The sequence below is a fragment of the Aphelocoma coerulescens genome, chromosome 11 (genome assembly GCF_041296385.1).
Source record: "Aphelocoma coerulescens isolate FSJ_1873_10779 chromosome 11, UR_Acoe_1.0, whole genome shotgun sequence".
In the NCBI taxonomy this organism is placed as follows: domain Eukaryota; kingdom Metazoa; phylum Chordata; class Aves; order Passeriformes; family Corvidae; genus Aphelocoma; species Aphelocoma coerulescens.
The window spans coordinates 3680082-3707148 of NC_091025.1; the positions used below are offsets into that span (position 1 = coordinate 3680082).

General features: G+C 41.7%; 1 protein-coding gene across 1 annotated transcript; it reads left to right on the top strand.

Annotated features, from left to right (window-relative positions):
- Positions 1-8382: 8382 nt before the first annotated feature.
- On the top strand, positions 8383-26090 carry MLYCD (malonyl-CoA decarboxylase). The gene is made up of 5 exons (XM_069026725.1): positions 8383-9680; positions 14691-14803; positions 15720-15876; positions 16363-16512; positions 25180-26090. Exons 1-5 carry the CDS (start codon positions 9039-9041, stop codon positions 25711-25713), a joined length of 1596 nt encoding a protein of 531 aa, XP_068882826.1. The 5' UTR covers positions 8383-9038; the 3' UTR covers positions 25714-26090.
- Positions 26091-27067: the final 977 nt, after the last annotated feature.

Sequence of the window (27067 nt, forward strand, 5' to 3'; positions counted from 1 at the left end):
AGCTTAATCTGAGGCATAGAAATGAGCCCATTTTCAATATATTAATCCGTGGAATAATTAAAAAGCAAAGGAGAAAACTTTAGTTCACAACTGACAGAGTTACAGCAAAGAAAATTAAGTTTGATACATTAAAAAGCCACTAAATCTGAACCACTGCCACCAAAATACCTGTGACTGTGAGGAAATAATCAAATAGCATAGGAAACAGTTCCCTCTCTTTTTTCCCCCCCCTGCACAAATTTAATAAGATGGAACAGTTCCTTTATTTACAGGTCTCCATGCTTTAGCAGTCTGCTATCCCCCTGTCACGTCTCGTTAGGATGCAAGCAAAAAAATCAAATGGGAAAGGGGTTTCAAATAAATATTTCATTAAGGAGAGCACGACAGCAGCCAAGGGAAGAAGTCTGTACACAGAGCAAGTCCTGCATTTAGAAAAAAAGGATGTTACTGCCCACATTGTCTCTTCAGTGACACAGCTGACCCAGCCAGGTGACATTAAGTGAATTTGTCTGCTCCCACACATCTCTTCCTCAGCATCCATGAGGAAACACAGTGACCATGGAATAAATTGCACTTCAATTGCAGGTGATGAATTCACAGCCAAAGAGAGGAAAGCAGAGCAGAATGCAACAAACACTTCCAATAAGCAGCAACAAAACATCCACGAGAGAATCACAGCACTGAGCCTTCTTTCTTCCTTTGTGCCACACAAATAATTACACACTTGGAATATTTCCAGAGAGCTTCAGCAATTCCAGAGATGCACTGCTTCCCAACAAGGGTCCTAAATTTCCATGTGCTGATCCCAGCCAGAACATCATGCAGGTGTCAGAACCAGCTGTTCTTCCTACAACCCACCTATAGTGTAGACATTGGCTTATTGAGTATTTTGAAGATAAAAAATACAATGCCATTAACTTTAAAAAGATCATATAATTCATTGTTATTCTGCTACTTAATCTTTTAAGTGTTTTTTTTGTCCTGAACGAACATTATAAAATGTACTACACTTCATATTTTCTTCAAACTTCTGTACTAATCTTTGTTAATCCATCCAAACTCAAACTGCTGATAAAAGCTTCTACTTTGAAGGAAACATCAAATAGTACAGCAATTAGTATGTAAAACAAGCTTATTTCAGGATCAGCCTCTAGTTCCTAGCCCATAAATCACTCCTAACCAGAGCATATGGGCACACTGATCCACACACATCAAAGGTGGATGTAAATATTCCGTAGGCAGGGAGGAGATCACTGGGTTATCAATGGAAATTCCTGAGCTCAGTGAACACACCCTGTTACCATGGCCTTGCTAGGGACATGTGCAGCATTGCCCTCTGGAAAGCTGAAAAGTTAAAATCCTGCACTGTGACTGCAGAGAAACCCCAAAAATCCATCAGCCTCAGTCTCTGACCCCTGAAAAAAGGGCAGGACAACTGCACATCCTCAAGAGCACTGCACATCCTCAGGACCACACCCAATTACAAGGGCAGAGACACACACACACACACCAAGACACACAAAATGAGTGCCTTCTGAAGAGGTGCATTCCCCAAAAATCCTTTCCATTTCTAATTTTGTCTGCTGTAAATTGAGGTTGTGGCCTTCACTTATTTTGCTCCATCCTTCAGAGATTTCACCAGCCACCAGTACAGTATTTGCAAAAAGCCATCTGCAGCACCAGAAAAGTCTCCTGAAGATGCTTCTCCCTCTGATATAACTGTATTTGCTATCACATAAAATGAAATACAAATCTGCATCGTAGAGATTTTTGTGTTCCAGTCTGTGGGTAATTTCTTTGGGGTCAATAATCAATAAAAGCTTAAATGAAAACAATGAACTCTACTCCAGCAGCATTTAGATCTCCAAGCAGTGGCAGAGCAGCACTTTCGTAGCCATTAATTTAAATTTCAGAAAATATTCCTTCTTTCCCAACATCCCAGTGCTGCTGAATGCCAGGCTGCTCCTAAACTCTGCTCCCTGTGAAGCACAGAGTGCAGGGCTCAAGGGGAAAAGTGTTCTGGCAACTGGGGACAAGCCCCCCACATCTGCTGCTCTGAGCTGCTGGAGGAGCTCCTGAGATGGGGAAAAACTGGCTCCAGCCTGACAGCAAATTCTTCACAACTCTTGGAAGCTGGCACACTCCAGCACTTCTAATCTCCAAGATGCATTTTATGAGTACATAAACTAGGACGAGATCCGCTGTTGGCAGGGAGAACAAATCTGCTAATTAAGAAAGATGTAAAGGTTTGGTAATAATTACTTCAGCACCCACTGGGCCCTGGCTGATGGATGAGTGCACACCTCCGGTACTGCTGGAGTTCAGCAACTTTCCCAGGTTTCCTGACACAGCCTCCTCTGGAGCTAAGGGAGAGCTCTGCCCACTGTCCAGGAGCCCTGACTGTGTCCTGCTCATGATAATTATGGATCTCACCTGAAATCCCAGCCTTGACCTGAAGGTGTAAGCAAATCGAGGCTATGTAGTTTGCTTGGATAACACTGACTGCAGAGAGCAGGACCTTGCTACAGTCAGTGGGGAGAGAGGAACACATTTAGTGACCTTCTGGAAGAACCTCTTTCCTACCACTGACTGTAGAAATAAACCCAGGGAGATCAGCTGAATGTATTTCCCATTCAGCAGGAGCAGTTCCTTTGCAAACATCATTTTTAAAGGTTCGATTAACTGGCCCACAGAGCATTGATTCAGGTGGGTTTTTTTGTTGTTTTTTTTTTTTTTTTTTTAATTCCACAGTTGTAGAAATGTTAAGAAACTAAACAAACAGTATGTAGCAAGTGCACAGAAACAACAGTAATGACCAAAATAAACACCACCTTTTCCTCACTGTGATTCAATCCTGCAGAACTGTGGGGATAACGTGGAGCCACCTTAGTGGTAATTGAGCTTTTAGAGGCCTTTAGAGTTGGTGACAGATTAATAGGTTGGTCTCATAAATTCTGACATCCTTGCAATTTCTGTATTCCTGGATTTATACACAAACTGAACACTGTAAACACTTCAGTGCCTTGGCTGCAGCATTACACATCTGTTAAGACCACTGGTAACTTTATGAAATAACACCATGTCACAGAACAAGGCAGCATTCAGCAATTAAACTGAGTCCAGGCACCACAACGATTCCAACAGATAATTTTCCAAAGTAATTGCCTCAAGGAAACTCTGGCACACTAAAAATCAGGTCTGTTGAAGACAACAGTGTAAAAGCAGTACTTTCATTGCCAGTAGTATAAACACAAGAGATTTTAAAGGGGTTTGCTGCCTGATTATTAAGTTCCATGCTGTGTAAAGCAATTATTACAGCTCTCGATTTCCCAATCTTTGTGTTTATTAAAACTAATGAATACTTTTAGCATACAAGAGACTAAATAAATTTGCATAGGATTATAACAGTCAGCCTATACTCATCCCTGTAGGCTTAAACACTAACTGTAAAAGAAACATTTACCTAGTAAATAAGCAAGCTGAAACCTGAACTCCTCCTCCTTTAACTCAGTCAATGCCTGGAGTTGGAGTGGGCTGCAAAAATACTCTGATCACGGAGAGACTGGCAATGCCAAGGTCACTCATGGACAATCCAACACTTCCCACATGATGCAGTTACAAGAAATCAGGCCTTGATGTCCATAAAACACCTGGATTGTCAGTGCTTCAGGTCAGTTATTGCCCTGAGCAGAGCCCAGCTCAGCTCCTCCCTCTGTAATGAGCTATTCATCCACTCCTTTATGATGGAGAAGGTAAAAAAGAGAGAGCAGTGAAAAGTGGAAAGTTCATGTGAGGTTCTGTACTGTTCACAGCCTGAGGTACAGCCCAGGGGAGCTCAGCCCCACAACAGATGAAAAGTGATGTCCTTCCCCAAAGGATCACAAACGTTTTGTTGAATTTCTCATCGACTTCAGTGAGATTCCCTCCATATTTGAATGCTGCAGCTTCCTCTTCTTGGTGTCCTCTGTTCCTCTTCCTCCTCGCTCTCTGTTCCAGGGTGTTTAAAATTCTAATTCTTACTGCAAGCTGGAGAACAGGGAGACAGCTTCTCACTTACACCCAGCCTTCTTCCTGTTTCCACAGGCTAGAAGGGAATTTAATTCAGCACTTAGAAACTGCTTTGATGCCCAAATTCACACAAGTGTAAAAATTTGTCTCAGCAATGAAGGAGAAAAATTACAAACATCAATTGAGAAATAACTGTTATAAGGGAGAATTGGCTACTACACTGAATGATTTGTGCTATAAGCATAAAAGTTTCATGCAGGAGAGAGTAGCTTAATATTCTGCCCTGTAAGATTCTGTCCATCTTCTATTAGAGCCAGACATAAATTAAAAGTATCTGCTTAAATCTTTAGCCTCATTTTCCTCTAATAAGCCATCTAAGCCTGAACAGGAATTAATATCAAGGTGCTGAATGAGCTGGTAAATGCTAATAGAAGTTTTATCTAGGAACTGAATCACCAATGAAGACTTTTCCAAGTGAGGAAAATACAAAAAAAGGAAAAAATGAAAGGCCTATTTGTAAAGAGATGGTGGGGAAACAATTCTGGTTAACATTTACTTTTTATTTTTCATACTAAAAGATAAATTAAGGTTTTTTTGCACTTTTTCATGATACCAACATAAATAGGGGGGAGAAAGAGTGGCTTGAAGCCTCTGTGGGAGCAATCTCTGTGATAATTACAAGGATTCTGTGGTAACAAGGGGGAAGTACACTGACATATAAATTCAAGCACTGTATTCCACTTTTATTTACTGTCAACTCTGTAAGAGCAAAATAGAGTATCAGACAATAAAGCAAATAAATTCAATGTTCATAAGAACATTTGCAACTTTCAACATTGTATTTAGGACCCATGGCTGAAAACAAAAAAGTATTAAAATCAGTGTAACTATGCATTGAGATATTAAGGACATTTCTTAAAATCTCCAAGAGCTTTGGTTTTCCTTTAAAAAAAAAAAAAAAAAGATAAAATATTTGATAAAACATTAGAAATAGTCCACTGTCAGTTACAAATATTCCTAATTTTGGTAGAAAAAAAAAAGACATAGAAACCAGAGTTTTATCATAAAAGTTCTGATTCTACAGAGCCCTAAATAAAAATCCTCAGGTTCATAACCATGATTTCAGACAACTGCTCAAAATAAAGGGATTAATCACTTGAAACAAATATTCCCATGATCTGATCTCTGTTCAGTACCTGGACAACAACTCACTGCAGCCAAATTAAACAAGAAAAACTCAAAGAGCTGAAGAATCAGGAAGGAAATCCTGAACCCAGGTAGCCTTCAAGCAGTACTCTAAAGAAAACTGTGCAGCTGAGAGCACTGAGCTGATTCTGTAGGCTCTGAGTACAAGCCTCCTGTGCTTAAAGCCAGATAATTCTACTAAACAATGTTGTATTTATCTAAAATTAAGATTAAAGCTAAACACTGGCTACAGTGCTGGCGGTGGAACATTGCTATCCCAGTTTAAACACCCAGCTTTGGGAGCTGGAACAAAACCACCCTCAGAACTGCCTGTTTGGAGGGTCTGAGTAATCGAAGAGCACTAAGTAACTACAGCAAGTTTGCTTTTTTCAGTTTCTTATGAGATTTATGAACTCTTCAAAATGGGATAGCTGCTCGTTTAAAGTAATTTTACAAACTCTGTTCCAAGCTATTACAAAACGTGTTCAGAGCTTGCAGCACAGTTTCCCACTCTGCTCTCCCACTGCAAGCACTGCTCATTCACCAACCCTGAAAGGAAAACAGGAGAAGAGACCTTTTATTTCCTCTTATCAGCCTGAAAAGGGCTGTTTTTCAGTTGATCACATAGATATTTTTAATATTTTCTAGTAGATATTTATAAAAAATCTTTAGTGTGAGAACTTAGAAAAAAGAAATCTGTGTATAAACCCTGTTATTACAAGAATAAGCCATCTTTAGGATACGTGGGGAGTGATGTTTCCTGATAAATCTGCCTTGGATGAACACTTTGCAGGCACAAACACAGATTTATTGGAAATCATTGGATCCACCTTGTTTCTTTGAAGTGAACTGAAGCTCTGCTATTCTCTTGAATAATAGCACAGTCAGTTTCTCAGTTCAGACTCTTGTCCTACATATATTTATGTGGCACTCTGCATGTAAGAGCAAATACAAAAAAGAAACAAAACAAACCCCAAGCCACAGGACCGCCTTCATTTCCATCATAAATCAGTTTGTCTTTGCTATAGTGGAATTATTGTGAATCCAGGGCAGGTATTTTATTTTTACCTATCATTTGAACAGGTTAAAGAGAAAAAAACCAAAGAGGATCAGATTGACTTGGATCAGATTGACTTTCTATCTTTTATTAGCTTTTTGCTCAGAGACAAGGTTTACAATTACTGAAGTGCAATTAGGCTCTTTCAATCTCCAGTTTTCTAATAATAACATTCAGTTTTCAAGAATAAACATTTTCAACAGTAAACGTCCCTAGCGGCAAAGCAGATCCAGGGAAGAGGGTCTGAAATTTGGGATGAGGGACCCCTGCAGCCCTGTGCAGAAGGGACTCAAACCACCAGGCTGAGCTGAAATGGGGCTCCTGGGTCCAGGGAGAAGGTCCCAGGTGAGGCCACTGACATGTCTTGGTGCCCTCAGGTTCTGGCAGAGATGAGTTCTCATTTTCCAAGCAGCAGCTGAAGCAGGTAATAAATTTCCCCGGCTGGAGGGGGGAAAGAAGCAGTGGAAGATTTCAAAAGAAATGTCTTACTTGACAAAGCCTTACAAGCTGCACCACAGAGGTTTCTGTGGATGAACCACAGTGATAGCTGGTTTTTATGGCTGTGGGTCATGCAAGAAAGCTCTGCTATTGCAGGAATCCTACCCAAGGCCAATCTGAGAGCGCTGTCAAAATGGAAAGAACAGAAGTATTTCTGTATAGAATTTTTAAAAGGAATTGGTCCTGAGGGATGTTGACCATTTTCTGGCAGTCGGAAGGCTTCATCTTCCATCACCACTCTTCCTGTGCTAACATCTCTATCTCGAGCTTCTTGAAATTTCCAGGAATGTCTCAGTCAGACACTGAGCTGGTCCATAAGGTTTCCAATGAATAAAAAGACTAAGTAGGTTCATGTGCTTTTAACACAGTTTTTAGGCTTATGTCAACAAAATCTGCATCAGACTGTAAAGAAGTTTATTATAGAATCACATCAAACAAACCCAGTGGATTTAAAATCATTATTAAACATATAAAAGGAAAAGTTCAATTTCTAGCTGTCCCTTACTAAGAAAAACAACAAGTCTGTCCACCTCTTGTTATGAGGCATGGCTAAAATTGTTTTATTTTAGTTTCCAAATGGAAAAATATGTACTTGTCTAATGGATCCCTATTTAAAACTGCAGAATTGCTATGAAGAGTGCATGTGGAAATATCATCAAGATTTTTGGTGAAAGTTCTTACCTACTCCTCTCTCTCCAAAGACATTATCCTGAGAATCTGACATAGAGGCTCTCTTTGGCAGCCCCTTTCCTGGGGAGGTGAAGCAGAAGGACCAACCACCCAACTTTGAAGGTTTTTGACTTAGCTGAAAATGAAGTTCTAAAGGTGGGAAGGGATTTTCTGAAGCTTAATTCATTGCCAGTGTGATTCAAATGGTTTTTAAAAAGTCTTTTTCATATCTTTTAATGCTTCTGAGTAATGTTTTCCCTCTCCTAAGGGTATATCAGCTTATCTTATGACCCTAAATTACCTCAGTTACTGCTCACATGGGTTTTTTTTTACTTTTGTCCCCTTCCTTGGGAATTGCTAACATATTGTTCTAAAATCTGTAATTAGGCAGTGTTCTCTTTTTGTCTCTTCACTGACAAAGAGGGCTTGATTCTTTCCTCAATTCTCATTTCAAATGCTGAGAATCACAATTCCCTGTGCTTTTAAGGACAATTGCTGCTCAATTCTGATCTCACTGACATCAATGTGACCTATGTGTTTTGCTGGTTTAATGTCTAAAGGATGCAAATACACCTTTGTAAGCCTGAGCTGGGAGCAGGACGGAGATGCTTAACTTCATTCACAAAAGGTCCTGACACACTTGAGAGGACTTTGGCTCATAAGTTTTTTGCTACAGGGCCCAAAGGACAGGCTACACTCAGGTCTGTGACCTCAAAATTGCACAACCAAATTAATGTGGTTTCCTGCAGTTCTTTCAGAGCAAAAACTGCAGCAGGGTTGGCTGGGGCTGCAATCCCTGCCCCTCAGTGCCAGCCAGGTTTCCAGGAGCCACAGCTTCCTCAGGACACGGGGATGCTGCCCAGGAAATCGGAATCATTCAATCCATTCAATCACCAATCCATTAGTGACACACTCGAGACACACATGGATTATTTATTTCAGAGTTGTGCAAGCCTGGGTTCCACAAATCCAGCACACCCCACCAGAAAATATGGGAGCCACCGAGGAGAAAGATACAGGAGACAGTGTAAGGTCGTAAACTGAGACAGGGGAGATTCAAAATAGATATTTGAAAAAATTGTTTCATTGGTTGGGTGGTCAGGCACTGGAATAGGCTGCCCAGGGCGGTGGTGGAGTCACCATCCCTGGCGATGCTGAGGAGGTGTCTCGATCGGGCATTTAAGGGCTACAGCGGCAGCGCTGGGTGAACGCCGGACTGGATGATCCTAATGGTCTCTTCCAATCTTGATGATTCACAGCACCACAAAATCAATTAGGTTGGAAAAGACCTCCAGGATCATCAAGTTCAACTTGTGATGGAACACCCACTTGTCAACCAGACCATAGCACCAAGTGCCATGTCCAGTGTTCCCTTAGACACCTCCATGGCCGCTGACTCCACCGCCTCCCGGGGCAGCCCAATGGTTAGAAATTCCTCCCAAAGTCCAACCTGAACCGCACCTGGCGCAGCTTGGCATTGCGCCCAGCATGATTCTACGGTTCTAAACTACAGCAGAGTGACTTCTGAGGGCGGGGCGGTGTCGGGGGAGCTCCGGGCCATGAGGAACGCCGGCCCCGCCCGGGGAGGGGCGGCCGGTGACCTCGGTGCGCCACACTCAACATGGCGGCCGACACACCCACAGCCCCGCCACGCTCTCCTCGCTTCCCATTGGCCGGGCGCGCTGTCAGTCTGCGGTCGCAACCAATCAGCGCGCGCGGAGCGGCCCGGCGGGCGGTGCCGCGGCCTGCGGCGGTGTGCGGGATGAGCCGGCTGTGCCCGCGCCTGGGCCCGCGCTCGCTGCTCTGGGCCGCGCGGGGCCCGCATCGCCTCTCGTCGGGCGCTTCTCCGGGCATGGAGGAGCTGCTGCGCCGCTCGGTGCCGCCGCTGCCGCCCTACGAGACCAAGGAGAAAGCGCCGCCGCCCGCCGAGCTCCGCGGCGCGGAGTTCGTGCGGTTCTACCGCGCGCTGCAGCCCGGGCCGCCCCGCGCCGAGCTCCTCACCCGCCTGGCCCGCGACTTCGGCGTGGAGCACGGGCGGGTGGCCGAGGCCGCCGCCAAGGTGCTGCAGGCCCGCGAGCAGCGCAGGGAGCCCGGGGCGCTGCTGCAGGCCGAGGACCGGCTCCGGTACTACCTGAACCCCCAGTACCGCGGGCTCTTCCAGCACCTGGGCCGCCTCGAGGGCGGGCTGCGCTTCCTCGTGGAGCTCAGGGCCGACCTGATGGAGGGGCTGGCGAGCAAGGCGGTGGATGGGGCCCACGTCAAGGTGAGGGCTGGCCTGGGTGTCTCTAGAGGGAGTGTGGGGGATGTGGTTTGGGGCTTGCTGCTCGTGGTGCTACTCGTGGAGCCACGTTGGGCTGGGAAGTGTCCCGTGAACCCAGTTCACTGTCGGGGTCTCTATGGGTCCCTCAGTTCAGGGAGGGAATGTCAGGAAGGACACTGAAATGCTGGAGTGGTTCCAGGGAAGGGGAAGGCTTTAGAGGCCAAGAGCGATGGAGAGCAGCTGGGGGGGGCTCAGCATGGAGAAGAGGACGCTCGGGGGGCACCTCCTGGCTCTCTATAACTCCGTGGCAGGAGGGGGCAGCCGGGGGGGTCGGGCTCTGCTCCCAGGGAACAAATGACAGGATGAGAGGGAAAGGCCTCAAGCCGTGCCAAGAGAGGTTCAGGCTGGACACCGGGAAGAATTTTTCCACATAAAGGGTGATTAAACATTGGAACAGACCCAGAGAGGTGGTGGAGTCCCCATCCTTGGAGGTATTCAAGAAACAACTGCATATGGCACTTAGTGCCATGGTCTGGTTGGCAAGGTGGTGATGGGTCAGCGATTGGACTCGACGATCCCAGATGTCTTTTCCAACAAATGATTCCATGATTCTCTAGAGAGACTCGAGTGAACACTTTCCCAGAGGCTGTGGCACCAATGAGAGCTGCCTGTGCTGACACTCAGGAAGGAAGTGGCCCCTGGTGTGAAGCAATGGCATTTCCAGAGTGGCAGTGGGAAGTGCTGGCTCATAATACATTGTTTTAAAAGTTAATTTACATAAATGCTGGGCTTGATTATTTTTCATTATGCTCTTGCAGTTTTTGTCGTGTCTGTATTATGTTCTTTTCATGTGGTCTGTTCCTTCTTTTCACCACAGGACACTGATTTCCCATTATCCTTGTAAACAGTTGAATTTCTGATGAGCCCTTGCAATGCACAGAGTGAAATTTGCTGAAAATCTGTTTCATGGGTGCAGTTCTTCCTCTTGCTGTTCAGAACCCTCTCACCTGCAACACTTTACTTTTTCTGTGCCACCATTTTCCTCTTGAGATATGTTACATTTTGCTTGCTTACTTATATTTCAGCCCTTGAAATATGACGCTGGTGAAAAATTCACAACATTCTGATTTCAGGTAGCAAATCATCCAGCAATTGCTTTTAAAATATTATTCATCTTTCCATATGATTTAGAAAAAGTCAGTGAAAAGTTCAAGTTGCTGGCAAAAGATAACGAAAAAGAGAGCATTTTTGTCAAATTGATTTCTATATAAACCTGTTTCTGTAATTAAGCAGTGGTTGGAGTGTATTTGTAATCTTGGTCTTGTGTTGGTCTGCTGGAAGAAAAGAAGCACCATTATTGTTTAAAAGTTTTTCTATAAGAAAAGTGTTTGGTATTTGCCTATCAAAAGTCCTGTGTAGCCATTTCATTAGTGCAAAGTTGATTTCAATTCTAACATAAAGACAAATGTGCAACGAGAGTTTTACAGCCTCTGTATATTTGTGTCTGCACTGACAAGGAAATGTGGAAATAAAATTAAATGGATCTTCTTGATGCTGGTGGAGAATTACAGAATGCATTATGTGGCCTACTGGGATTTTGGGTTTGCTCAAACTGCCTAAAATATTTCTTAGACAGTCCTTAGTTTTTACTTTGTAATTTGAAAGACCTATTAAAACAAGGATTGCCCATTGTTGTGTTGTAAATATGAAATATTTTTCTATTTCCTCAGCACTATCAGCATAAAAGCAGCTTGGACTGCTCAGATATTGGGTGATGAAGGATTTCTATTTTGTGTTTGGTCAGCAGATTGCAGTAAAATATTATATTTAAGTGATTAAGTCACTTGAAAGTGCTTGAGCACGCTTTACGCATTGTCCAAATGAGCAGAAATGGGGGGGGGGAGGGAGAGAGAAGAAATAATGATTTTAATTTTAAGAACAAAATGTCCAATAATATCAACCACAAAAGCTAGGAGAGTTTTCAGCACTGCCATTATCACTGCAGTAATTACTGTTAGCAATAAAAAAGCAGAAACCAGTCCCCTTTAATTTGTGTCACTATTGAATCTTATTTTGCTAGTGGGGTTATTTTTGCAGTATCTCACCAGGGATATTCTTTATGTAGATTCTGGAGGTAATTTGTGGGGAAAAAAAACTCTGACAAATAAAACCCCCCCCAAAACCCCTCCCAAAACAAACCCAGTCCACCCCCCCCCACCACCACAGCCCCCTTCAACTGCTTGGCAGTATCAGAGCAGATCTGTAAGTCCCAAATGAAGTAAGTCAGGTTGAAAACTTCAAACATTCCAAACCCATGGGAAAACTCAACCCTTGTGAGGGGTCTTATATTTAGTAGTTTGAGAGGGAAAGTGAAATAGTTCCCTCATCAGAGAGGCAGTTCTTTGTAATAAAAAAAAATTAATTGGAGTTTTTCATGAGAGTTTTCCCATTTGTTGCCCAAGAAATAGGTACTTGATGTGAAGATTAAAAAGCCTCTAATTTGCTGTCTCCTAGCAAGAACACAGAACGAGAGAAAAATAATCACAGTTTATTAGACTTGGCTAATAGAAATTGAAGTATAGCTGGTAATTTGAAATACTAGTCTGACTATGTCTCATTGCTCAAATTTAAGACTGGGATGCTGAATAATGAATGTGCTTGCTTTTCTTTTTAATGAAGTGTTGCAGATGTAATTTTTATGACTAAAAAGGCCTCTGAAATGAAAATAAAAATTTACTTACCACTAAGTTTACAAAATAAGAGAACCTGCCACTAAATCTACAAAATAAGAGACCCAAACTTGAGCCTGTCCTTATTGGAGTGAAGCTTTTTGGAAATGTGCTGTACACTGAGATACTAAACACAAGTCAGACTCTTGTTTAGATGACTTGATTTATACACAGTTTTGGATAGTGAAAACTTCTATGTCCTTCTGCACTAAAAAGTTTTGTCATCACAGAATCATGGAATCCCAGACTGGTTTGGGTTGGAAAGGACCCTAAAGCCCATCCCATTCCACCCCTGCCATGGGCAGGGACACCTTCCACTATCCCAGGCTGCTCCAAGCCCTGTCCAACCTGGCCTTGGACACTTCCAGGGATCCAGGGGCAGCCACAAGTTCTCTGGGTAGCTTGTGCCAGGGCTTCCCCACCCTTCCAGGGAAGAATTTCTCCCTAAGATCCACTGAAAACCTTCCCTCCTTCAGCTCAAGGTCATTCCCTCATGTCCTGTTGCTCCATGCCCAGTTGGGGGTGGACTCAGTGATGGTGGCAGGTCCCTTCCACAAGGAGCCATTCAAATTCCTGCACAGTGCCCTGTTGTTGTATAAAACTTTATTATTTACCACTGACAGGTTGTTTTGAGTTGTAATTCCCCATAGACAATATTCCTCCCCAAATCCTTACTGAAAGCTTCACTTGCTTGTTTAGTTACACCTGCATGGTTTTTCTCCAGCTGTACCCTGGAGCTGCAGTAGCCCTGTCTGAAAACAGCCCTCAGTTCCACTTGCATCCATGTAGAGAATGTTTGCTGAACCTCCAAAGGAGCAAAACTCCAGTGCTTTCCACTCCTCCATTTTCCATGCAGGGTAACTGGCTCTTTCCCATGTCAATCTGTGCTGTCTGAGCCTTGTTACTTCCAGGAGATGCAGAGCAGAATGTCCAATGCTGCCAGCAGCAGTGCAGCCAGCCGGTTTCCCCTCTGCCTGCTGGACTGCAGCTGAAATGCTGTTCAAAAAGCACGTGGATGACAAGAGAGCCATAAGGATCTGTTCCTTTGCCCCCACATCTGACAACTCCAGCTCATTTCTCTGGTTTGCAGTGTGCCCCTACAAAAGAAAACAAACAATCCTGGAATGCCTGGAAACTTCACTACACCAAGGGATATTTGACCAAAGTGATTTATGGTTATTACCTAAAAACAGAGTTGGGCTTCAGAAATGAGAATTCACAATTTTATTCTGACCTTAAAGTCAGAATAAAAAAACCAATCAGAATATATTTGTTTAGGAAGAAGGTATTGAAAAAAAAAATTCATGCATGACAGAGTTGTGTGCAAATGAACATTTCTTCTGGATTTGAAAATTTTAGTTTTTCTAGTGTGTTAAGGAATAAACCCATTCTTTCATTCAGTCTTGGAATAATTGTAGCAGTTGCTTTGGCCAGCAGAAACCTTCTTTGATGTGTGTCTTTTGACAAGTGCCTCTACAGCTTTCATCATGGTTAGGTTATAATAGGAAATACTTTTGCTTTTTATGACAGTCCTGAGACTACATCTGAACTTAATAAAAATGTTTCTGGTTTCCTGATTAGATTTATATATTTTTTCCTGTTGTTGTTCTTTAATGTAGCAAGCTAAAGGACATTGGAGCTTAATTTTTATCTCTTTTATGTGCAGCTGTAGGTATTTAACAAAGGTTTGAATATAAGATGAAGAGTTTTTGTTGAAGTAAATGGTTACTAAGTTAGTTTCAGGTAAGCCCGTGTTTCTGATTAGGCTGTTGGTAAGTTGGTGCTGGTATCACACTGTGTCCTGTGTACAAGGCAAATGGAAGAGAGAAAAACAAGCTCTGGAATCTCTTTTAGGGATATTCACGCTGTGCTGAGTTCAAGAATACTTATTAAATTCAAATAAATTTAGACAGGAAATCTTTAATAATACAGGCAGCAGGAAACTGGTAGGGAATATAAAAATTACTTACAACGAATGTTTCTGAAAGGATTTGACATTGAGTTGGGTTTCATCTCTCATACTGTTCCAAAGCTGGTTTGATTTTTCAGTTCTGTTGTCTTATGCTGCTGGTTTTTATTTTACTTGCTCAAAATTTTTCATATTTTTAGAGAAGGAAAATTCAGGAAAGCCTCTGGTTCTGTCTGTATCTTGTTGCAAAATGTTTCCGTGGTATTTAAATCTGAGCAACTGTAGCCTTGTGGTCAATCAAGGTTAGCTTTACTCACATTCCCATGTTTTACCTTGCTTGTTTAGCAGCTAATTCCATCGTTGTTCTGTTTGCAGGAGATGAATGGAGTTCTCAAGAACATGCTCTCAGAGTGGTTCTCCACGGGATTCCTCAACTTGGAACGGGTCACTTGGCAATCACCTTGTGAAGTACTCCAGAAAATTAGTGAGTAAGTGCTAGAGGCTGGAAAGAGTCCTTGATGAAGAGGTGATGAACTGCTTGGGACTGCAGAGATCCACTGTTTTCAAGACTCTGCTTTTCTGAACCATAGGCAAAGTATAATCATGAAATATTTGTATTAACATGCTGTAGAGCCCAATTTTAAAAACTGACTGGAGTAAAGAGTAAAGGGGATCATTTGTGCCATAATTTGATCCTGCAGCTCCCACACTGCACTGGTAGACTGCTGTCTTTTCTTCCAACTTTCTCAGTTTCCCACATTCCCACATTCCCAGAGGTGCTGCAGTTGTTTTGCCTGGAACTGGTGAGGTGCACAGGATCACGTGTAAATAACATGTGAAGAGAGCACCTTGGTTTTTATACAGTGTGCTCTACAACATTGATTTCTGAATCTACAACATTGATTCCTGAATTTCTGTCAAATAGTCAAAGTTGTGATGAAGTTGAAAATGACTGAAAGCAAGTTATGTTGTGGGCCACCTTGTTGTATAAAATCTTGAAAAATAATCTCTAGAATGTTCTGAAAGTACGTGACTTAAGGGCTGATGAGGCAGAGAGATCTTGTACAAGCTAAATTTTCAAAATAAAAATAATTAGTAATATTTAATTAATCTTCAAGGTAATTTGGCAAGCACACTAGTGAGTGGGTGTGCAATGTTCCTTTACAATCCACTTTGTCACAGCTTGCTGTCAGTTTTAAGTTATTCACTTACAGCCTGATTCTCCTTTTTTTGATTGGGAAGTTTTGTCACTGACAACAGTGGGAAAAGTGCTGAGCTTGTAGGGCAGCTGATCTCTATTTTTAAATGTAATAATAACAACAACAACAACAACAACAACAAAACAACAACAACAACAATAATAATAATAATAATAATAATAATTTTAAAAATTTTCTCCTTGAGTTCTGAAGCTGTGCACCCTGTCAGAAACTGGGTTGATATGAAGCGTCGAGTTGGGGCCTATAGAAGATGCTACTTCTTTTCTCACTGTGCAATCCCAGGAGAGCCATTGATAGTCCTGCACGTGGTACTAACCAGTGACATCTCCAGCAGCATCCAGGTACAGCCACTGATGCGTTTAGTACACAGCAACGTGCTCAGATTGCAGTGTGCTTATTTAAAAACCCACAATTCCATATAATTTGGCAATATTTGCTTTTGTTTCACCTTTTAAGAGATGAGAGAATTGGCAGGTAAAAATTACAGGGGTATTTTGCCTATCTTGTGTATTATGTAAATAGAAATTTTTTGCTCAAGAGCAAGAAGAATAAGAAAAGATTAGAAATAAAGTAGAGCAAATGAGACAAACATTTCAAAGTGGTTGAAATTAATTCTGAAAGTTTTAAACCACGTTATAATTTTTTACCTGCAGGTGCTAATGTCTAAGCAGCTCTTTCTACTTTTTCATTAGATTTTTATTGTCAATGAATAAAACAGTGGGGAAAAGTGTTAATGCATTTAAAAGTTAAAAAGAAAGACCTCCTCCCCATAATGATGACAGTAATTAATACTAACTTTTTAAAATTTTTAATCCTTTTTTTCCCAGACCATAGTGAAAGAAGTGCCGCCTTTAGAGACAGAAGATGCAGACAAAATCACAACAGCAATTTTCTACTCTATCAGTTTGACTCAGCAGGGCCTGCAGGGGGTGGAACTCGGGACTCACCTCATCAAAAGAGTTGTCAAAGAGCTGCAGGTGGGTGTGCCAGGGGGCCTCAGGGTCTGTTTGCCCAGCATGGTTTAGTTCCCAACTGGTGTCACTGCTCAGGCCAGGAGCTCCTGGGGCTTCACCTGGAACTTCTTCCCAGAGCAGCCTTTGGAGGTGTGGAGAGTTGGAAGAACGTTTCCTGCTCTTGGTTGTTGTCTGCCAGGTGTAGATTCTGTTCCAGAGGTGACATGTTCTGTGTAAACTCCTTGTGTTTGCCTAATGCTGTGTGGGCTGCCTGAAGTCAAACGAGAACATTTCTGTTGGAGGTGGCTTTGACACAGCTTTATTCCCCAGTGTGGGCTCTGATGGAATTCACTGTTGCCTCTCAGTTGCGTGGGAAGAGCCTGATCAACATCTTCTCTTCAAAGTACCTGACAGTGCCTTTTCCAAAATCTTACAGCTGCTCCGGGAACAGAATTACTTCCTGTTCATTAATTAGTTCATTGTTTTGTTTGTTATATTGAATTGCCACTGGTTATTTGTGCAGTGTGCATGCATGCCTTGAATACCTCTATTTAGAAAAATGGAGAGAGATTTCTTTGCCCAGGCATGGCTTGCAATATAGTAGAGAAAATGTTTTAAAAGGCAAAAGAATCTTTTACTTTCTGCCAGTCAGTTCTCTGAATTTAGATAATATCATTACATGCTAAGGGATTATTGTTAATAGCTTTAGTACTTGTAGAAACTTCTTCCAAGCCACTGGAGAAAGGACTGAAAATTCATTTAGAGTGGTGTGAAAGAGACAGTCGCATTCCTGCACTGAGCACATTATTTTATTTAATAGTCTTTACTACTTAAATTGCTGACAAAGCTACCTCTTAAAAGTAACCATCACTACTTGTGTTTATATTCATTGTTTCACATCTGGATTAGTAACAATGTCTGGAAAACTGTCTGTGATTTAGAACTTCAGTTCCACTCACAAAAATAACCTAAAATTGGATGCTCCAAACTACTACTGCCAGAAAGTGATAAATTACTAAATTGCTGAATCATAGCTGGCTGCCCTCAAGTATTTTATTTTATTTTATTTTATTTTATTTTATTTTATTTTATTTTATTTTATTTTATTTTATTTTATTTTATTTTATTTTATTTTAAATGGATATTTTGGCTGAATTTTGTTGCTTTTTGCTTTTGGAATGGCTTTTAGATTAATTGTTGAAAGTGCAGTAGTCCAGGTATAATTAGACTCTGCCATCTGTCTGATCTTGACTGAGGGGAAATTGGAATAAATTCACGCAGTTATCTGCTTTTGCATCTGAAAAATAATTTCTGGATAATTGAGTTGCTCTCATAAAATAACCCTATTGACATTGTATCTGACCATCACTAATTGCTTGCAACACCAGCAAAGTTGTGAGTTATAAAGTCAAACAGACACATCATACTTAGATAACCTAATGCAAGATTTAAAATCTGGTGTGTCCAACAGAAGGGTGTGTTGTTTTGTATTTATACTTAGGACAAAGTTTTTACATTTCAGTGTTGTAAAATCCATCCCCTCTTCAGTGTTTATCATAGGAAACCCTTTGCTGAAATGCCTTTAAATTCATTTTAATCATAAAATTAATGCCTAAATCTTAAACAACTTCTTTAGTATTGAAAACTTGAGTGCTTTCCATGCAATGCCAAAGGTGGAGACCTTCCTCCCTACCCATATTTCCTACACTGCTTAAAGGTGTTGTGAAAAACGCTCTGGTAGGAAATTCTAATGTGGGCATTGGGCATGGACTGAGGTGTTAATGTATAGTCTGCATCTAAAGGTCTAACAACTCCATGCATTGCCTCTACACTGTTCCTGTTTGGAGTGGAACCACTGTAGGGCTAAAGAAAATAGAAAGGATAATCCAGGAATATTTATCCATTGTGGATGTGGCTAATAGTTTTTTCTTCACTCTTTGATGTTAATGTTTTTCTCTTTCCTGTTCCTCCCACTCCTTCATGCTTTCTCCACCTTCATTCCAAAGTACTGTCCTCGAATTTGTTGTCTTGAATGGTGCAAGAACCATCTCCTCTTGCATATTTTATGTCTGTGAAGTGACCCTAAATCACTGTCCTGTTGTTCCCAGAATTATTTGATGCACTTCTACAAGGCCTCCTCATTCAGCTTCAGCTGCAAAGGTTGTGCCTCCCATCTCAGTGGGCTTCACCCCTCAGAGAGAAGCCCTCTGTATTTCAGCTTCAAAACACTTCCACTGTGGAATTTCTACAAAGTCAGGATTGTTCAGGGCAGAGGCATGCAATGAGTAATACTCTTGGCAGCCTGTGTTGCCTGGCTCCCAAAATTCTGGAAGTCCTTTTTCTGTGGATTAATTGCTCACATGTGCTCTCTTTCTCTCTGGTCAGGTGTAAGCAGAGGACTTTACAAGGTTGTCTCTATTCAGGTTGGACATAATTCTTTGGAGCAGAAGGGACAAATGGTGCAGCAGGAGTGCTGAGTGGACTTGGTGGCAGCAGCTGAAACAATACAGCCTCAGCAAAAAAAGTCCTGGGTCAAAAATTACCTCTCATTAAGCCAGTGTCCAGCAGCCTTTGTAAAAATAGATGGGTGAGGTCTCTGATAGGAGGAGGATTTTTTATATCACCTTTGCATGGCTTTGCAATAAACAAATCTTTTTTTCAAATGCTGCTAAATCACCAAGTGTTCCAGGTTACAGAAGTTGAGACTCTCTTTAATTTAACTTATAATAAAATGCCTTGGGAAGAGGAGAGCGTTTGAAAGGGTTGAGGATTTTGTTTTTCATTTTATTTAAATGGATGATTAAGACGCTTTTATAACTTGCCATTTGAGTTAACTTCTGTGGACATCTGTTTGATCTGCAGAATTCTATTTGATTTATGTTTTCTTAAGGTGCTGCAAACTCTTAACAGTTCTTTTATCCTCCAGTAAAAATCCTTTACCTGACTTTTACCTTAGCGTAACCTGCTCTGACACTTTTACCTGTAAGTGCCACTGTAACCTCCAAACTGAAATCCCAGCTGTCATTCTTCATGAGGAAAACTCCAAATTGGACCTGTCATGAATGTGTATCATTAGGTCAGGAAAAGACATGCACAAAGTTAGGAGTGTGCTGAGAACCCCTCTGCACTGAAGCCTTCATCTGACAGGATTTCAAAAAACTTTACTGAAACCTTGATCTAGCAGGTATCTGAGCTAAAAAATTATGGCTATGAATTCAGTTCATACCATACTCCTTAAAATCTCATTAATGCACAATTAAAATAGAATTTAATTTTTTAGAAAATTGTTAGCAAATGTTTGCTAATTTGCCTGAACTGGTCACATATTCTGCTCAACATGAGCCCGTGTAGGGCAGCACTTCTCACCTTCAAAGAATGCCAAGCACTGATTCCCTCCTGAAAGCATTCCTTGCAAATGGGTTTTTCTTAGGATTGTTGGGAAAACTAGTGAGGATTGCTGCACCCCAGTGCTGAGCACTGTTAGTCTGAGGCACTGTGTACAAATTGATGGCCACTGCTTGGGGGTTTCATTAATTTAAGCAGATGGAGGATGGATAAAACTGAGGCACAGAAATGGATCCTCAGTGTCCTCTCTTTCTATTTGCACAGTTTGAACTTGGAATCCTAATCTTTACCTGGACGTTAAGATTTGGCATTTGCCACAGGAATTGTTGGTGTCACCTACAAAGGGCATCCTGGGAGAAACGGTGCTGCTCTCAGGAGCAGATTATTCTCTTTTTTTGGCACTTTCTTGACAAAAGTTTGCTACACAGATAATATAGAAGGGTTTTGTGTACAGGCTTCTGTTGACATCTGAGCATATCCTGTTGGGATTATTTTGGGATGAATTCATTAGGCCACTGATACCCCTTTGATCCCCGTTCTCCCTGTACAAAGCTGGGAATAGGCTGTGTAGGCATTCCTTGCAGTCTCTTGTTTATATTAATGTATATAAAGCAGGGAGCAGGCAACAGAAATGATCTCTTGTATTTCTGAAATCCAAGCTTGTGTTGTTCCCAGAAATGAATTGGATTTTGAAGCTATTTCAGACAACTGCACAAAACCAAACAAACCCCAAACTGAGTGCAGGCAGATCATTTCTAGCAAGTTGATAGGTGCTGGTGAACGAGGAGGTGGATGGATTTCTCATTAGCCAGCCATATAATTCACAATGTGTTTATAGCCACTCTAAACAGTCTGTAGCTCTGCAGAAGGTACATCATGGCAATTCAGTCAGCAGATGACAGACACAGATAACTGTGGTGAAGCCTTTGAGAAAATGCTTAGAATTTTATAGCCTGTGGCATTTGAGGGAGAAAACTGATAGCTGCTGTGTGACTCAATAGAATGCTCAGCAATTGGTGGCAGATTTTAGCTTTCTGCTTGGGCTGTTGATAATTGCTACCTTAATTTGATCTAGGTGACCTGGGGAGATCATAATTTCCAAAACAGGCTTTGATTTCATTGATGAAAAATGTGACCTTGGACTGCAGCTTTTAAGAGTGCAAGAGAGTTTCAGATGAGATATGGATAATGGGAGAAATCTGTGCTTTTCTGCAAGGAAAGAAAAACGAAAACAACAACAAAAAGCAACAATCAAATACAGAAATCTACCCTGAACAAAAGTTAGCAGCTGTTTCTTAATGTTGTGTGTGGGTTTCTGACAGGAAAGTAAACATTAATGGGTCTCCACCAATAGCCTTAGAAACCAGCACATCAATTTAGCAAAGCATAAATGTGCTCACTCCACTGCATTTACTTATTTTTCCACAAGAAATGGCTGCCTCAGATAAGCTTCTAAATAAAGCTTTTATCAGATATGTAGTAGTGTGTACTGTAGCTTCAAAATGGGGTCACTTTCCCATGTCTTATCTGTCCTAAGAAGTAAAAAACCCCACAATTTCCCATCTCGTGTTTTTAATAGAGTAAGAGCTACTGACCTCCTATGAAATATTTGGTGAACGGGTCACTCCTGAAAGTGGTGATAAACAAGGAGCAGTCAACATTCCTAGGAATCAGTGTCAGTTATTTAATTAGGAACTTTGCACTGGTTGTTACTACTACACAGAGGGGGGAAGAAACAATTCATTCTCACTTTCGTCATCGTGGGTGGTGCACAGGTGCCCTCGGGCTCTGCAAGCTGGGAAATGAGATTGGAATTGTTACCCTATGGAAGCAATGGACGCAGCTCAGCTCCTGTGTGCAAACCTTGTTAGCTGTGTTCAGGAGCAAAACAGAATTTTCCAACACTTGCTTCCTTGGCAGAGATGGTGCAGAAGAGTTCCAGACTTGACTTGGTGCTAAACAGCTTTTTCCCTTTCACCTGAAAGAAGAATTGCTACCACTCAAATTTCAACGCCATCTTCCTTCTTCCCCTCTCGGCTTTTAACCCTAAATAGCTGTGAAGAAATCATGAAAGAGACCTTAAGCAGTGTGGTCTCAAAGGCACTATCTTTCATAGGAATAGTAATACAGTTAATAAAAAAAAGGAAAACCTATAAGGAGTGTAATCCCACCTTTGGGTCAAAAAGGAACACATTCTGTATTCCTTGAATCCTTGCCTAGAGGAAATAGCCTCTAAAAACTTCTTTTTTTTGCGTTTCTCTTTTCATCCCCACTGCACAGCAGTATCATCTTTACTCTCTCCAGCAGCACTTGGAAGATTTCTCATGATAGGTCATTAATTTGAAAACTTTACCCCATGTATTCCTCTCTCTTGTGCTCTCTGTGTTAAAGAGGAACTTTAAATCCAAACAGAAAGGAAGACCCAGAAGAATGCACCCCCATTTTGAGTTGCAGGCTGTTTGAGGGGAGCTGGCTGCTGCTGGAGGAGGTGACATGGGAAGGGCACTTCTCATTACAGTGATGGGTTTGTGTTTCTGTGCCTCGAGGTGCATCTGCAGGTCCCTCCCAGCCCAGGCCCTTGCTGAGTTCTCATCCATCATTACTGTGTGGACAGGCAGGAAGGTCCTGGGTCATTGAATCTTCAGGAGGGAGCTGTGGCCTCCCTTCTGGGCAGAGATTCATCCACCACAGCACGAGCTGACATGCAGAAGGTCACATTATGTGACAACCAAGTGTCTCAGCAGCTCAGCCATGTCCAGGTGCAGCAGAGCCAGCACTGCTCAGCTCTGCACTGCTGCAGGAGGGAAGGTGGAAGTGATGCTGCTCTTAGCAACTGGCAAAACTGGAAGCTGTCAGCTTTTTGCCCAGGATCAAATACCTTGAAATATTTTTCTGGTGGCCTTGAAAAATTCACTTCTGTGCCATCTTTCTCCCTCCTCTTTGTCCAGCAGATCCCCGGGTGTGTGGTAGCAGTGGTGAGTCAAGGAAAGTGTAGCTGGCAGAGGGACACCTGAGCACAATCCTCCTCCTCTGCTGTACTAATTAAGATGCTGCTGCTTTAAAGAGAAGTGGATTCCAGATGTGCTGATTAGATGAGCTGCTTGATTGAGAAACACAATGAGGAGGTGGATGAGACGTGACCAAGGGAGGATTTACTGAGTTTGTTTGACTCTGTATTCAAATTTTATAAAGTTATTTTGAATTGATTTCTGGATAAATAGTCCTTATGTCCATGGGGAAGTATTCAGTGTGGGATTGGGAAGGAAAGATGTTTGAAATCTGTGGAACTGCTTTGTTCTGTTCTCATTTTTCCATTTCTTTCACTCCAAATATATATTTTTTTAATTTACTTTGTCATTGCTCTTTTTTCAAAAGCAAGGGGAAAACTTTTCTAACAAGTCTGACCTGTCTACTCCACAAAACATTATTTTAATTAAAACTTCCTTTCTCTATCTTTGCCTCTTGTAGCCATGGTCTGCATAAGAATACAACCCTAATAAACTCTTTTGTTTTATAAATGTATTCCCTGAAATTGTGCAAAGAGGTGTAAGAGATGTCTGTAAAGGAACTTTTTTACTTTATGAAATGCACATGCAAGGAAACCGCATAGTTGGATCTCACAGATGATGTTAAAGACATCAGCTGTGGAATTACTCTTAAGAATAAAACATCATCATTCCCTTCAGTGGAAACTTGGAAAAAGTTTCTACTTTCCTAGTTCCTACTACTTCACTAGAATTTCACTGTGAGTGTGGTAGTTGTAGCAGTTGTGAGCATGACCCAGTCAGGATCTCCTGGGAGCTCTGATTATAAAAATGGTGTTTTGTTCCATAAGATACAGAAATGAGTGTTCTTAGGAAATAATTTGCTTTGTTTTCTTTGTCTGGTTCTCTAAGGACCTGAAATGAGGCGTTTCTTTGTAACTTGATCTGCTTTTCCTGTCCCTTCCTGGTCCCAAAAGAATTCTTTGGCTGACACATCTATGTAACAGTCAGAGAACTTCAGCTCAGGGCAGCCGGTGATTTTCTGCAGGTGATCCAGCTGTAAGTCACCAAACTGCAGAGCTGGCTGTGTGCCACTGTGCTGGAAGGCACAGGACAGCAGGGACGTACTTGGGAAGCTCCTGTGGGAAGGGAAAATGTGTTGTGGATATTAGAGATGGTGCTTGGCTGCAGCCTGTGGGGCAGCCGTGCCAGGCCAGCATTCCCTGGCCCCTGCAGCCTCCCGGAGCAGACTGCAGATGGCAGCTGTGTGGAGCTCAGCAGTAGTGAGGAGCTGCAGCTCTCCCAACCTGGCAGCACCATCTGAGCCCTGATGGCTTTTTAATGGTTACCTCGGTAATCCTCGAGGTAGAAAAAGTGCCGTTTGTAGTCATTTAAAGACAATTTTCTGCTGCCATTAAGATGCGTCTGTAATGTTGAAGAATGTCTTGGTTCTTAGCACTTCTTCTGTTGGAGCAGTAATTAAACCAACACTGGGGTGCTTTCAGCTCAGTTCTCCCTTCCCTCTGTTCCTTTGCCCCCACTCCTCCAGCAGATTTGCCTGATGTATTTTGTGTTAATTCCAAGTGAGTTTATTCTTCACACTGGTGTGCCCCAAAACTAATACACAGTTTTCCTGTATGTTTTGCTTTACATGATTTCATAGTTAGCAGGGTTTAATCAGAAATTAGTAGGACTACAGAAGAAATTTTACTTGGTTAAAAAGTGTTATACTTGCAGTAAAAAAAAATATTCACACACTGTATTTCTTACTGGTTTAGGGAATATCATGGAAGGTAGATGGCCTGTGTAAAGAACTTCACTCAAAACTTCAGGAAATACTTCTTTCCATAAAAATCTACAAATAGTACCTCATGATTTTACAATAGAATGAAATAATAAACTATCCTTGATTTAACAAAAAAAGATATATATGAAAAATAAATAGTATTTAAATGGTTTCCAAAGCTTGTATGTCTATTTTAAGAAAAGATTCCCTTCAGAATCACTTCTTTATGACCTGTGATTCATTTGTTTATTTCTGCCTATAAAAGGATAACAGCAGAACGCAGTGGTGGTAAGCACTGCATAAGTACTTTTATAGAGATTGTGTGTGAGGAATGTCATTCAGTCAGTGTTAAAGTTTTCTGGGTTCTCCCAGTGCCTTCTCATCACTAACCTGTTATTGCCAGGGTGATATTTCACCTTTTTTTTGTGTCCATGTGTATCAATAAGTTCCTTCTCAGAATCCCTGGTCTCCACCTGCCATAAAGCAAAGGCCATCAGCTGCCCTTTCACTGAAACTTCTCTGTGTCAATCATGACCAAACTCATTGTTTTTTTTTTTTCTCTCCTTTTGTCTGCAGAAAGAACTTCCTCAGATAAAAGCTTTTTCCACACTTTCACCTATCCCAGGATTCACAAAATGGCTCGTTGGTCTCCTCTCCTCCCAGGCAAAAGAACGGGGAAGGAATGAACTTTTTACAGAATCCGAATGGCAGGAAATCTGTGAGATCACAGGAGACTCCACCACCGAAACACTAAAGAAACTCTTGAACACCAACGAGTGGGTGAGGTCAGAAAAGCTGACTCAGGTGCTGCATCGCCCCCTGATGAGACTCTGTGCCTGGTATCTGTATGGGGAGAAGCACCGAGGCTACGCCCTCAACCCAGTGGCCAATTTCCACCTGCAGAACGGCTCGGTGCTGTGGAGGATAAACTGGATGGGGGACACGAGCCCCCGGGGCATTGGGGCCTCCTGTGGCATGATGGTCAACTACAGGTACTTCCTGGAGGAGACAGCCTCCAACAGTGCCCTGTACCTGGGCTCCAAGCAGGTCCGAGCCTCCGAGCAGGTGCTGGCCTTGGTGTCCCAGTTCCAGCAGAACAGCAAGCTGTGATTCCATACCATGGACACTAACAATGAATGTTGCTCACTGTAATCATCTGCAGTGTCTTTACTCAAAGCAGAATGTACCTTGTAAAACAAATACTCAGAGTTACCTGGGTTATCAGGGTCTTCCTTACGTGGCCGTGTACTCAAAACCTCATTGAGTCACCTCTGGTTGGAGGTTTGTGTTAAAGGGAGAATAAAATCCTCTTAAATCAGTTACAACCCAGGGATAACTTGAATGGAAGGTACCTGAGCCAGCATTATTCTGTTGGTAATAAATTGTATAAGCTGTCTTTTAAAGGAGCTGCACTTCTCTGTCATAATGCTGCTATAGATTGTTCAGAACCAAAGTACCTGGAATAAAGGTAAATTTTGGGTCAAATATATTATCAAAACCATAATCTACAGTTTTATTTCTACGATATCTGTCTTTTTCACCTTCAGAAAAATCTCATGTAAAATTTCCTGGTATTTTCCTTTTTTAATTACACTAAAACTCACTGAATCCTTGCTTTGCTGGAGCATGGAAAAGCCTTGCATTCATGTTGAAAAATCAGGATCTCAGTACAGCAGGTATGTTATGTTATGTTATATTTGTGGTTTTTGGCTGCTAAAATATAATGAGCAATAAGGAAGTGTTCAAATAGGAGAGGAGAACAAGCCAGACTGTTCCTTGGGAATTAGTTGAGAAGTTTCTAAATATATATATCTTCTATTTTGGCTCTGGTAACGTTTTAAGTTGATAAGGAGCTTTTTTAATAAAGAGGTAGGTGTGATTTATAAACCAATAAAACAAACTTTCTCAATAAATCATGGCTTGTGGATTTCAGCATCTCTCCTTCACTTAGTGACCCTGCTTGATAACAGTTTCACCACACAAATTACTACAGAACACTCCTGTTCTTAGCAGTGGTGAGGGGATTGGCTCCATTCTCTTGTTGGGCTTTCTAATCTTTCTGAACTGCCTTAGAATTCAGGTTTCAAGGTGAAATTTAGCTGCCTGTATAAACATGTACAAGGCATTCTTGGCTGGCAGGAATAGAGCAAGAGAACTCTCTCTCTGTTAAGCTCTTCAACTTTGAGGAAACCAGGTCACTTACTTCAAGTGAAAGAGTTCTGAAAATGCAATGGTTTTGAAAGATGGTTTTATTTTGAAGCAGGAGGAGCTGTGAGGGCAATTAAATGTGCATCCTCCTGGCCATAGTTCAAAAAGAGGTAAAGCTTCTGCTGTATTGCAGATGGAAATACAACATAATCCCATATTCTTAACAGCTGGACTCGAAGGATAATGAGTTTTTTCCACTTGGAGCCCCAGACAATTGTATGAGAATTGGTTCAGTGACATGAAGTGATAGTAGCTT